Below are 13788 nucleotides of genomic sequence, written 5' to 3' on the forward strand. Positions count from 1 at the left end.
AGCAGCTTTTAGCAAGAAAAATTAGTTCCTACAACCAGCTACTAGGAAATCTCAAATCCAGATCCACTCTAATGGCTCAAACACCACAAAGAAACCTCATTTTACTTCCCCCCTTTTTATTTTTTTCATTTTCCAATTAGTCTCATGCTCTGGAAAGCCTTATTTCTAAGCTTTAGGAGGAATTCTGTGGATACTGTCATAAGTAAGCATCTTAAAACGCCCAAAGCTTTCCAAGCAACTCCTCTACACCTTCAGCAAAGTTCTTTGTTGTTTTCTTCTCCCCTCTGTGCCAAGGTGAAGGGATAAGCCCTGGAGAAGACAGGTGGCAAGATAAAGGACAACGCAGGCAAAAGAAATGGAGATAAATCACCTACAAATAAACTCTGTCTAGAAATCAGAATGCTTCTCTCAGAACAGTGCAATCCTTCAGCAGCTTTTGGGCAAGGTGATGGGCACCAGGGCAAAAGCAATAGAAAAGAACTCATTTTCAAGCGGGTACGTTTATGAAAACAGTTTTAAAACACAGCTGCCTCAAAAACAACTGAGGAGAAGCTTCCACTCTCGCAGTTAATCCCAGTTTATATAATCCTAAAGACTTTCACAGCAAACGTCACTGAACAGTTTCAGCAGCTCTTTCATCAGCCACTCCTTCCAGCTCGGGACAGACTGATCCCAGCTGCACACATCCAGCCCAAGGAGCTGCCATCTATCCTACTTAAAACACAGAAAACTGCACTTCAGCTGCCTCCTCTGGGACATGCATTTAAGGCTAAGTAGCTTTCAGTTTCCTTCACATTTTTTTCTTATCCAATTGCAACCTCTCTCTGTGAAAACAAAATTAACTACCTTTTTGGTCAGTTTAAAAAAATACCTACATACAACTTTTCAGCAGTAATTAAATGTGACCAGGTTACCTATTCTCCAGAAAATATGAACTTGAATCACTGTGTTGTACACTCACAAGCCTGAGCTCAATGCAAATATAAACACCAGTCATAAACCACAGCTGAGCAGTATGTGCTGCTCTGTGCCAGGATTTGCTCATTTGCTTTAACTGCTTATGTCCAAGCCAAACACCAACTTAAAATGTCAACATTAACTATTTCACTGCCAGTAACTTCAACAGAGGTGAAAAGAGGTGAAAAGAAGGCCATTTTGCAAAACGGAAATAGAACACTAACACAGAAGGAAGAAAGGAAGTAAAGAAGACACTGCTTAGAAAAAAGCAATCACAATGAGGACCATATGTTCCTCCTGAATGATGAGTGTGACAGTAAGGCACTGAATAAATTAAAATAATTAAAATGTTAATTATTTTCTGTTAGCGGGCAGACATCAAATCTGGTGGCTGTAAATTAATGCTGGAAAACCCAGTCTGGGGGCTCCAATGTTCCAGTGAAGCTAATTAACCATTAAAGCAGCTTGCCTGTGGACAGGACTGGCTCCCTTAGGGTCCCTGCAGTGGATGTGTTTATCTCTGCCCACACACCTCCAGCTGACTGGCCCCTCATGCCTCTGCTCAGTGCTGCACTACACATCAGCTTGGACAACTCTGAAACCCCGTGGCAGGGAGTACATATTCCAAATAATCAGGAGAATGTGGGCTGTGACAGTCTGATTAGAGCCATCCTTGTGAAGATCAGTTTTCCTGGAAGCTGCTGAGAGAGTGGCAGTGGCAGAGGAGCTGTTCTGACGCTGAGAACCCCAGCGAAAGGCACATCCAACCTGCCCTCTGTGCAGCTGCACCCTCTGGCTTGCACTGGCCCTAGTACTTGTGCAATAAGATAGACTGGAAATCTGGCATGGATTAAAACTAACTCAGATTTTTTTATTATTATTTTAATCCTGGTCATTTTCCCACACTGGTTCCACACAGACTCACTCACAATAGCTGACAGATCCAGCCACACATGACAGGGAACTGCAGTGGAGATGGGCAGCAGCAAGTATTTCAACAGCAGGCAAGTCCCTAATGGTTTTAAGTGCCTGTGAAACTACCACCTCAGAGGCAAGTTAGATGCAGTGCCAGGGCCATCACCACCAAACCCAATGCATCCCTTCCTTTGGACTTTGCCTCCCTGGCATGTGTTAACACAAGCAATTACCCCTCTCTAAGCTGAACTGATGCAACTCACTAATCCAGCAAACAAAAACCAGGAACAAATAAGCTGGCAGTTTTCTGTCAGCATAGTGAGCAGAAGCACCTTAGCATGGGATCCAGGGGAGTGTCAGACCCAGGGCAAGGGGCAGAGGGAGCATGGGTGCCCTTCTGACAGTAACAGGTAGGGAGGTGAGCAACCTCACCCTGCCTATACGGATGAAAAGGAGGACCAGGCTGAGGATCCCAACCTTTGCAGGAGATACCAAACCAGTGCCACACCCAGCACAGGCTGCAAACAGGGAATTACAAAAATCTGAGCAATCTGCATCTGATCCTGGTGCCTGTGGGCTTAGGAGTGTCTGTGCCTTCACTCTCACCTTCCAAACCATAGTAAAACATATCCTCATGGTCACCTCTGCCTGAGAGAGGCACAAGCTGACTTTTGCCACTGTGTTTCTCAAACCCACCCTGAGATACAGTTCCAAGGCACTCATTCCCACACTATTTTAACCCACTCTTTGCTTTTGATCTCTTCTCCAGAGGCACCAGCACAACAGTGGCTCACTGCCAGGAATGGAAAAGCCATCACTCTTGAATGGTGGGGACCAAGTCAGTGCCAATACCCAAGTGGTACTTCCACATGCCTTTTTCTTCTGTGTGATTAAATTTTGGGAGAGACTTTCAGCTGATGTAAACTTGTGCTGCTCAATGCAGACTGCAGAGCCAGGTTTACGTTGGCTGAGATTCCAGCCTTTCTCTGTATTCATACAACAGAGTCAACAAGACTAGAAAATACTTTCACAACAGCTCCTGGGAGTACAAAAGCACTCAAGCTGTACCAGAGTTTCCTAAACTGAACTGGTAACTCTCTGACATGGTATTGTGAAGGTGCAAACAAACATTTTTCTTGTGAACTATGCTAAATGGCAAAGTATGATAAAGACTTTCCACTGCTTAGGACTTGGAGATCTAATACACCTCAAAAAATAAAACCAAGACATTTTGCTCTGCACAACGAAATCCAAAGTACTTGAGTCACTCAGTCTGAGCACACCAGGGAAATTTTGTGACAGAAGATGGAGGGCAGCTCTGCCACAAGCACAGGAACTCAGGGCTGAAGTGAGCAAGAAAGTCCTTCCCCTGCTTTGTCCATCAGCTGGTCTATGCCCATGCACTGCACAGGAACCTAGCCCAGTAGGAAGGAGTCTTTTACACCAACATTTTCCAGCCTTGATTATCCCACAGGGACCTGAGTGTTCAGTGTTGGCACAGCAATCCCAGGCAGACACGTGCTGCCAAACTGCTGAGAGAATAGGCATCATCTGACAGCTCAGGCCACTCACTCCTTCCTGGAGCATCCATAAGTGATGCACATAAAAGCACCTGGTATTGTCAACGTGACTGGTATCCTAGGGAGCAGGGAGGCTTTATAATAATCTGATTTAGAAAGACAAGTCATGGCAGGTAAGCAAGATTTCTGCTTCTACATCTAACATGGACGTTTCAGTGCTTTCCTGTGACAGCACATTTATACAACCTAGCTAGTATCTATTTAGTAGACCAGAAGGTTTGCAGTAGAACAACCACAGGAAGCGGGTGCTCTCTGATCCATCCTGGGATCAAGTGGAAGATGATTGATCTGTGGAGTCCAGAAATAGTTACAAAGCCGGGAACGGAAGAACAGGCAAGAACCCAATGTGAGTGGGAAGGGAAAGTCAGATTAGATTCTGGAAGACAATAAGAAGTCTGAACCAAGAATGAACTTCTTGTGGGGAGGTGGCAGTTAAAAAGCATTTGTCTCCTGGATAGTATGACATTCTTCACTGCCATGCCAAAGCTGCAGGAAGGAAAAAAAATTCCTCTGATTTCTGCTCCACTCTACAGCCTAAGAAAGGGTTTGGACACGGCATGGGCTAGACAGTAGAGCAGACAAAAATCAATTATTTTACCCATGGCCTCAATTCCTGCGGTGCAGAGTGGGATAGCTCCTCTTTGACACAGGGAAAACAAGAATGAAAACAGCTGAGGTGGACTCGAATCAAGGGATCTTAGTCAAGCACTTGCCACCTGCCAGCAAATCCCTGACAGACTGAAGTGCAGCCACTTTGGATCCTCACTGAAAATGAGCTGCACACTTTGGTCACAGATCTCTTCAGAGTCAACAGCTCGGTTAGAGAGAGGGTTCCTGGAGAAGCAGTTTTGGGTCTTACGTAAAAATCCTCTGCAACCAACTACATGGATTTATCTGTCCCTTCTGAAGCCACCTGAGCTCAGACAATAATGGATATGACAGAAATACCATGTATTCAGCTTGTTGAGTCTAAAAAATTGAAATGACAAAAGGAAAGGTTTTATTTTTATTTTAGTTATGTAAGGCACATGAAGATATTTCCTACAAGGTGCTAATAAGTTGTTCTGAGCAGACAATGTGAGAAAAATCAGAACTGTTGTATTGAAAGAGATCAAACCCAGATAACTACTCTGATGACACAGACCAGTGGAGTTAAAAGGCAAGAACCTCAACCTGCAAAAAAGTTACAACGTCAGCAGCTGCCACTCAAGGACCATTTATAGCAGAATTATTTTTTATTCTTGCTTCTTTTAGAGCAATACATAAGCAACAAAGGAATGTTTGGAGTCAGGGAGCACTTGCCCACACTCAGAACCTGGTTCTCCCTTTCTGATACTTCTCTTCCAATCCTAAACCCCATGTCAGAAGGGTTTAACTACAGAAAACATATTCAAAAAGTTATATTAAGAAAGTAGCATTTCTGGTTCTTTGACTAATTCTTGTAAACTATTTATTTTGACATCTTCCATATTTTGAGAAGGGACAAGCTGGAATACAATGAAACATAAAATAATTGGCAACACAGCACATTCTGCTCTCACAAATATTTTTTACATCCCCACTAGCAAATTGCCTAAAAGTTAAAGTTCTGCCTCCCTCACTTTCCAAGCTGGAGAACCATTTAATCTCCCATCCTAAAATGCACAGCAGAGTGGGAAATGTAAGCAACGTATCCCACTGAATGCATTATTCTAATTATCTATCAAATGCACGTAGGTCATGGGGAGTTAGAACTGTGAAAGCAAAAATTTAATCTTTGGAAAAACAATAATGCAGAGTGCAGATGTTGCTGCAACTCGTTATGACTCTTAATATACTAATCAGTGACATCTGACATTTGCAACATCAAGAACAGTAAGAATCCATCTAAGGAGCTTAAATGCAAATTAGAAATGTAAATTGTGGTGGACCAGAAACCAAAGAAAGCCATGGAGATTTGCATGGCAAACAGGTAATATAATTTGTTCAATGTTTACAGCATGTTCTAGACTTCATGGGGTTTTGGGGGGAGGAAATAACTTAGGAAAAAAGAAGAAATTCATAGCGAAAAGAAAAAGGTGGTTATAAGAGCAGATTTGGAGAGAGGAAGAATGTTCACCCTTAAGAGGGGACGCTGATATTTCAATCCACAAGCTAAATATAAAATAGCAGCAAAAAAATTGAACTAGGCAAAGAAAGATCACCAAGGCTGGAAAAGTAAATACACTAAATTTCTATATTTAGGGAGCTGACATTTTTGCTCCTGAACAGACGACATAAGCTGTTGCTAGCTGAAAGATGCTGCTGATCAGAGTCTGCAGAGCAGTGCTACCTGTGACCTCAGGCTCTGCATGTCCCAGGAGCTTCTGAACACAAACAGATGGAAAAAACCAAAAACTTGGATCACTGCCCTTCCAGCTATATTTTGCCACTGCCTTCCAGATGGCACTGAGCGGGTGAGAGGGGAGCAGACACTCAAACCCTGGTAAGAGTCACAGCTGCAGCTGCTCACCTGCCAGCTCTGAGGTGCCTGCTGCTGTGACCCCCAGTGTTCATGTCCTGCCCTCTCTCCTACATCTCCCACTGTTACCCTTGCAGAGTCCTGCCCTTCCCCACACCAGATGTTCCCAACTTCTCCACTGGATTCCACACACCCCACACAACCATTTCAGACCATTATGTCTTTCAAAGATAGCAAAACTTTCCGAACAGAACAAGCACTCCAGTGCATTCCCAGGGCATGTGAAGGGCACTTCCACACCCACATGTTCTCTGGGAGAACATCAAGCACCACCCTCGGCAACATCACTGCTCATCACGCTTGCACGTATCACGTCTGAAACCCTTTCTCAATATCCACTGCTCAACAGAGGTTTCCTGGCTCCACCATCCTACATGCCAACAGAAATCCAAGCACAAGCCCCTCGAGCACTGTCATCTCTACCTTCATTTGTGCTGCTGCATGGAAGGACTAGGCAGGGCCTCCAGAAGTTCTGTGCTTCCCTTCAATACTAAGCCCCTTTCTCAGTGGTCAACACCAGGCTATTCAGGAAAGCATGCAGGGATCTCTGGATTGAGCAGGGATGGGATACTCTAGTCCCATGGTAACTCTTCCTCAGCAGAGAATTGCTTAACTCTACAGACATGACATTTTCAATCCTTCCTAAATTTGGTAAGTTTACTCATTAAAGCCTTGTACATTCTTATCCACCCCAGAAGCGCATGTACACTTTTTTTATAACATTCCCTCATTCCTGATCTCAGCATCTTCCAGTGTCAGTGAGTTCTGTGGCCTAATTATGCACTGTATGAAAATCATCTGTGCATCGCTTTGACAACTTTTACCATAACTGAATGTCCCTCTTCCTATGTTATAACACACACAAAAAAAAAGAGAGCTCATAATCTGCCTCCTCTGTGGCACTACTGTATATATTATTTTTTCCCCTCCTCTCTCACTCATTTTTTTCCAGGTAACAATCCTAGTCTTCTCAATCTTTTGCCACCTATTTTTCTCAGCTCCTGGTTGTTGTCCTGCAATGCAGTACAGAGATCCAGGCTTTCTGGTTGCTGCAAAACATGGATAAAGCTTTGCTGAAGTAAATGCACCCTGGAGGAACTGAGTGGCAATGAGTCCCTGAGCAGGTATTTCCTGCTATTCCCCAGGGTGGCAGTCATGGAGGAAGAAGCCCACGTCCCGGGAAGGACCCAAGCAGAGCACAGCTTCAGTACAGTATGTTCACATCTCCATGCCCCTTCACCCAAGTGAAAACTCCACCCTTACTTCTCCCCCAACCAAGAGCACGACTTTCCCCCCCCCTTCCCACTTTCTCACCTTGGCTTGCTCCTCAAAACACGTGTCACCTGTTTTTTTTAATTCTATTTCAACCCCTTTCACATCATTTTCCAAAGAACGGGTCTTTCTCAAAGCAGGCTGAAGCATTTAACTTTTCTCCTGAAGCCTTGAGAATTTACCTCCCTTCTTCTCAGCCTAGATACACACCCGAAAGCTGCAAAAACGCTGAAACAGTTGAACAAATCTTACCGCGCCTCTGAACTTCATTTCTGCCTCCTGCCAGCTCCCTCAGCACTTGCAGAGACTTAGTTTACGCTGCTACAAAAAGCAGGAATCTGAGGGCAAGTTCTCCCTTCTGTCAACTGCCCTTTTTTTTTTTTTTTTTCATTACATTTTCGGCACAGTCAGAACTGCCTCCCTCCCACCAGCTCCTACTGGAGCATCCTGGAGAGGGCGTTTTCCAAAGAGAGGCAGAGGAACTCCCCTTCCAAAGAGAAGAGTCGCTGTAGACGGATAGGGAGAGGCAGCCCAAAGAAGAGAAGTCAGCTGTCCCCTGCCTGGGGAATCCCTGCTGCCCAGTGACAGGGGAAAACGGAAAGAAAAGTAATCATAGGCTCTGGAAAACCTGGTGCAGAGCCCGACATGTGAAACCACAGCCAACGGGACAGGAAGCGATCTGCTTCATTGCGGCAAGTTTTTGCGTGGAAGCAGCAGCAAGAGGGCTCCCCAAACCCACGCCCAGCTCACCCCAACCACAGCACAGCCTCCTGGGCCGACAGTTACACTTGTAATCACTCTCCCTGTAGATCAAAGGGCCACAAAGGGTGCAGGGGTAAGACCGTTTGCCCTGTCTGCCCTTGCACAGACTTGGCTTACTGGCTCAGCAGTATTTAATTCCAGAAACATTTTGAGACATCCACCCTCAAAACACCCACTCCATATGGAGGTCCCCGAGGTCCTTATCACAAAATAACCTGCACTACAAAGTACAAACCTTCCCAGTAGGTCACAGTCAAGCCACTGTTGCCTGTTGTCTCCAGCCCTTGCAAACAGAAGGACACATTCAGGTCTCCCTGAGGCCATTAGGGTTTTGTTTTACACAAAAAAACCTAACAGGCATTGCTAAACCAACGAGTGTGAAAACCCACCACTACCACTCAGAGATAAGGGCATTTTGAGCAAAATAAAAATGTATAGACAGCTTTTGCTAGTATTAGGTGGAAAGTGAAAGGATGAGAGGTTGGACACAAGCTGGAAGAAGGGAAATTCCAGTGAGAGATTAGGAAATTATTTTCACAATGAGTGCTGTAAAATACTGGGACAAGGGCCCCAGGAAGTTTTGAAACTCCATCTTTGCAGTTATCCAAGACTCAACCAGGCAATGCCTGAGCAATCTGATCTAAATAGGATCTGCTTGGAAGTGGGGTTGGACCAGGTCCCTTCCAACCCAAAATTATTCTGTGACTGTATTAATTATTTTGCTCCTCAATGGCCTAAGCTCTGTGTTCATCCTAAAGTGAATTTCAGGTATAGGAAATAAAGCTACTCTGGCACAGAGCTCAGCTAAGGGGTACCAACCTTCAGATGGTTCAAGTCAAAAGCAGTTCACAAGAAGAGCAAAGCTGCAGTCTGGCCAGGCAGACCCCTGAAGGAGAGCAGTTCTGCTCTGAGCCAGAGTACCTTACATTTCCAAGCAGCAGTGACTAAAAAATTAGCCAGCTATTTGATCTGACTAGTAGCAGCTAATGAAGATGATGGGTTTCTGTCTGCAAGTCTCTCAACACAGGCAACAACAATCTGCACCATGTAACAGGCTCTCTCCACAGGATCCATAACATGGGACCCTACAATTAACCAAGAGCACAGCAAAAGGCTACAAACTAGATGCAGGTTCATCCAGAGTACAAGGCACCACACAAACACAGAGCAAAACACGTACCTTGGACCTGCAATTAGGAAGTCTCAGATTTAGTCTAACACTGCAGACTCATCAGCTGAACATTCAGCTCTAAATGCATGTGGCCACATCTGCACTAAGCAAACATCAGCCTGATCCAAACACCACCTGATTTTCCACAAGAACTTTATCAAAACTGATGGGAACAAACTTTCCTGCTGTGCATCATCTCCTGGAAAAAGACTACTGCTGCCTCTCTCCTGCATCTCTTCAAATACTTCTGGAATTTAGGTATCACACTGAAGTCACTCACACTGCCTGTCAGCTCTAATCACCAGCTCATGACCACATGCAGGTGAACAGGGGTGGCAAACTGATCAATGCCCTCCTGTCATCATAAAACTCTTTTTGAGGATATTCTTTTTCTTTTCTTAAGAGTGGGAAGGCTTTTCTCATTATCATAGGATAACAGAAAAAAAGAATAAACCAATTTTCTTTCTCTAAGGCTGCAAGAGGCTTTTTAGGTGCATTAGTCTGAGAGCAGATGTGACTGCAGGACCCCAGGCAGCATGAAGCACTACTGAGTAAGCCCTTCTCTAAATATCTGCCCAGACCTAACATTTACAAGCCCCTCATTTCCTGGAATCCATTTCAAGTGGTCCCTCGTGGCAGTCATCACCCACGTTTTGCAGCAGCAAGAGGCAGGCCCTCTAACCATTGAACAGACAGAACCATGAAACCATGCTCCACTGCTGCTATTTCATGACTGGCACTATCTGCAGTCAGCTCTGTTTAAAGAGGGTTGTTGGGTTTTGGGTTTTTTTCCTTATCACAATACATACTTTTCAACTTCTGTTACAGAAAGGGTAAAGTCAAGCTTTAAAGTAAAAATATTTATATAAAAAAGCTACTTGCTTTAAAGCTTTTTAAAGTAAAACAAGACAGTGCTTTGCCACTGCTCAGCTAGGAGGCTATTTAAAACCCAAGAAGTGTAGCAGATGTTGCAGTGGTTGGTGCAGCCCTTCTCTCTAATTAGCTCTGAGCCAAGGCCACAGCATTGATGCCAAGGATCCTGCACTGGGGTGAATGTCACTCCCCACGGGAAGGAGGTGCCATCAGTTACCAGGATTTGTGATGAAGCTGGGATAACGTTTCTGGAAAGAGCCACCAGCTCTTCTGCCCTCAAATTTCATTTGGAAAAATGATCCGTAGTACCTCTCAATTCTTGCACAACTATTTGGCATGATTTTTAGTCACTTATCATCAGTCTCCTAAGGAGTTAGGTGAATTATTAACGAAGGCAGCCTCAGGACACGTTTCAGAGGTGGGTTTAGCATTTGTCTCTTTCAGAGCATTGAAAGAAATAAACAGCACAGCTCAGTGCAGGACAGATAGGATCAAAGGCAGTCTAAGCTACATTTCCCAAACTGAAGCACATCAGCCATTACCAAAACACTACAGCAAGCCCTGAGCCAGAGTTCTCCAAATATAATTTGAGCTGTAGCCTGGCAGCTCTAATTCCTCAGGAGGAGAATGTCAGCTCTCCATCACCATTTCTCACATCAATATAGTTGTAGCCAGACAACACAGTCAATAAAACTAATATTACAATTTTAAGCTATATATTAGCACAGAGTTATATTCACATCAACAACTTCACCTTTTCCCTAGTTTCCACCTCCTAAGACCACTCAGAACACATCTCATCACTGAAAATGCCACCTAAGAGAAGCATTTACAAAAGCCCAATATTCAGAAGCACATTTTTTACAAATGTCCCTTGGCTTTTTTATACAGAGCTCTTATTTATTCATTCACTGGGAAGTCCTATAATCAAAACTTGTTTTTTTCTGTAGTCAAACTACTGCCCAGGTCACAGAAGGAAAACTCCCGTGTGTGGGTTAGCCGAAATTGGGAGGGGAAACAAATAATTGGAAAGCACAGATAACCAACATAATTTTGATTTAAAGATCTTGATCCCAAAATATGAAGGAGATAAAACCAGGCTCTCTTCCTTTTAAGCCACAGAGCCCAGCCCTTGTCTGTGATTTCTGCTGAGGGTGGCTGGCTAGGTCTGTATTACCACTACAGGCAACCACAGGCAGAGGGATGAATCAAGTTTTCCAGGCCTCACCAGTTAGAAGTGACTCATAAACCCTGGATTAGAGCTCTCGGATTGCTCTGCTCGTTGCTGATAAGCAGCTGATTCCCTGCATACAATTCCACATTCAAAGCAAGGGGACTGGAAACCTTTCCTGTCAGCCCTGCTTCAACAGGCTCACAGAGCAGTGCGTGACCTGCTGAGCTACACCCGCAAGCAGTGGCCCTGCTGGAAAAAGAGTCTGGCCCCAGTAAAGCAGCAGCAGCAAACCAGTCTTCCCCCTGCCATGCCAGATACACTGCACAATATAAATCTGGAGGTAAGAGATGTTGGCTTGGGTTTATGCTGTTCAAAAATCACTGTGGATCACATCTACATTATTCCAAAAGCAAAGGGTGTCAAGTCCATCTATCAATGCATCTCTTTTTTCTGGATTTTTATAATATTCATTACTTCTGCCTTGCAAAAGAACTACAGAGTAACATGCATTCCATAATTAGAAAGAACTTGGCAAAGATACCATGGGAAACAAACCACCCTAAACAGGCCAGGAATTTGAGAGCCCTTCCTTTTGCAGGTCAGAGGAACTTCTTCAACAAAAAATAGTAATTTCTTTAACCTACCACATGTCCTGCAGTCCAGGCTATAGTGACCTAAAACTGATTAAAATACCTTGCATTCCTAAGACACCCTACAGAAGGAAATGGAGGGTCTGAAGGATGTTTAGCCCATTGATTAGAAAAAAAGCCCTTTTCCAGCAAAAGATGAACATCTGACTGCACAATAACTGAATCAATCAATGCCCTGCTGAAGAACCAACACTAAATATTTTAACAGGTTTGATAATGAGGCAGAACCTCTTTCCCATACTATAAGCTCTGCTAAGCACTGTTTCCTACCCTCTTCGTACTAATGCATCTCCTCTTTCCTCAGGGTCAGAGTAGCCTGGTGTCCCCCAAACAAGCCTGGGCACGGGATACTGGTCCCTGGAGACACAACGTTCCTCCTCAGTTATGAAACTGCAGACCTACAGAGGTTAAATAAAAGGCCCACTATACTCACTCAAAAGGTGTCTCAAGATGGTCAGGGTCCTTAATTTTACTGCAGACCTCATGACATCACGAATTCTCCAAATTCTCCAATTCTGTGTGGATGCATTTGCATGATTATAGACAAAAGCTTAAGAATATGTTAGGTGTGGCCAAAAGGGTTCAAAAACCAGAAGACAAAGAATATTTAAATTATTATTTTGGATTCTAATTTATACTGTCAATACTGGTTTTGTTTGTTTCAAGAAAGCTTCAACAGTGAGAACACGAAGCTTCTTATCTTCCCAAGCTCATCCTTTCACAAGAATATTAGGAAAAAAAAATATTAATATTACAAAAACTGAAGATGGAGGTGTACACCTCTCCTTGGACTTCTACACTTTCTCTGTAACTGCTATCCACTATTTTGATACCTCCGATGACAGATATGTTTGAGAAAGGGCAGATTAAAAAGCACACAAGCAGCACTCGTTTTTAGTTCTGGCTCCCGCGAACACACAATGATGCCTGGTCTGTGACGTGAGTGAAAACTGAAACTGGGTTAATCTAACAAATTAAGATAAATTTTCCTTGTTGTTGCTCTCTGCTGAACCAAACAGAAATGAATGACTGGCTTTGACAGTAACCATCAGAACAAAGTCCTGCTTTATAACAACAATATGATGCCAGTTTGTCTCATGCATGTGGCTGCCCCGCTCTGTCCCACGCACACGCTGCCCACGCCACAGCTCGGGGGGTGTCTGACAGGACTATGAGATAGTTGCCTCCACAGCTGCTTGTACAAACACACCCTACCCATTCTGAAGCCAACAGCAATTGTTGAACTAACTTCAATAGCAAAGAGTTTAAAAACAACAGTGAATTCAGCTCGATTGCTTTGCCCTTACTTTGATACAATCATTTTAAGCAGCTCCCCTGCAGAGTCTGGGGCAAGAACAAGAAGAGCTGTTCTGCTGAAGCTGTTAATACAAACAGCCTGACTCAGTTCAGCTGATGTACATTCCTCCCAACTGACTTTCTAAACAGCCACTCCCAATGGCAGGACCTACATCTTCCTTTTAAGGGGAAAAAATGTTTTCACAGAAAAAATTAAGTGTTCAAAGCCTGTGTCTATCTCTGTGCTTTTGGTGACCAGTCTCCTTTAAATACACATTCATGTCACATGCAAAACAGAAACTTTTCCCTCATTAATATACAATTATCGTTGCTTTTTACACAGCCATTAGTTTTCTATTGATAGCCTGGCAGATCCAGGTGAAATACCCTATTGCACTCTTTTTAAAATAACTTGAAAAAGAAAATTTATTTTCCAAAGCATTTGGATGACTATGTCTGAGTGAGAAGAACGTGGCTGAGAAAGAACAGGCAAAACTTACAGGCTGCAGACAAGGCTTTATAGCTCACATTGGTGGCTGACAGTTCCTAGTCCTTCAAATTTCTTTTTCTGCATTTCTGAAAAGAGGTTTAGTGTTAGAAAGGGATTAGGACTGAAAAGCATAAAATAAAAAAAACTT

At 43.7% G+C, this 13788-nt stretch overlaps 1 protein-coding gene across 1 annotated transcript in view; it reads right to left on the reverse strand.

Moving 5' to 3' along the window:
- Positions 1 to 7494, reverse strand: part of MYO1C (myosin IC) — a 28346-nt gene extending 20852 nt beyond the window's left edge. The window contains exon 1 of the mRNA XM_009993295.1: positions 7477 to 7494. Within this exon, the coding sequence (XP_009991597.1) occupies positions 7477 to 7494 (18 nt within the window). The remainder of the gene's footprint in view (positions 1 to 7476) is intronic.
- Between the last annotated feature and the right edge of the window lie 6294 nt (positions 7495 to 13788).

The sequence above is a fragment of the Chaetura pelagica genome, unplaced genomic scaffold (assembly GCF_000747805.2).
Source record: "Chaetura pelagica isolate M959 unplaced genomic scaffold, ChaPel_1.0 scaffold193, whole genome shotgun sequence".
Lineage (NCBI taxonomy): Eukaryota > Metazoa > Chordata > Aves > Apodiformes > Apodidae > Chaetura > Chaetura pelagica.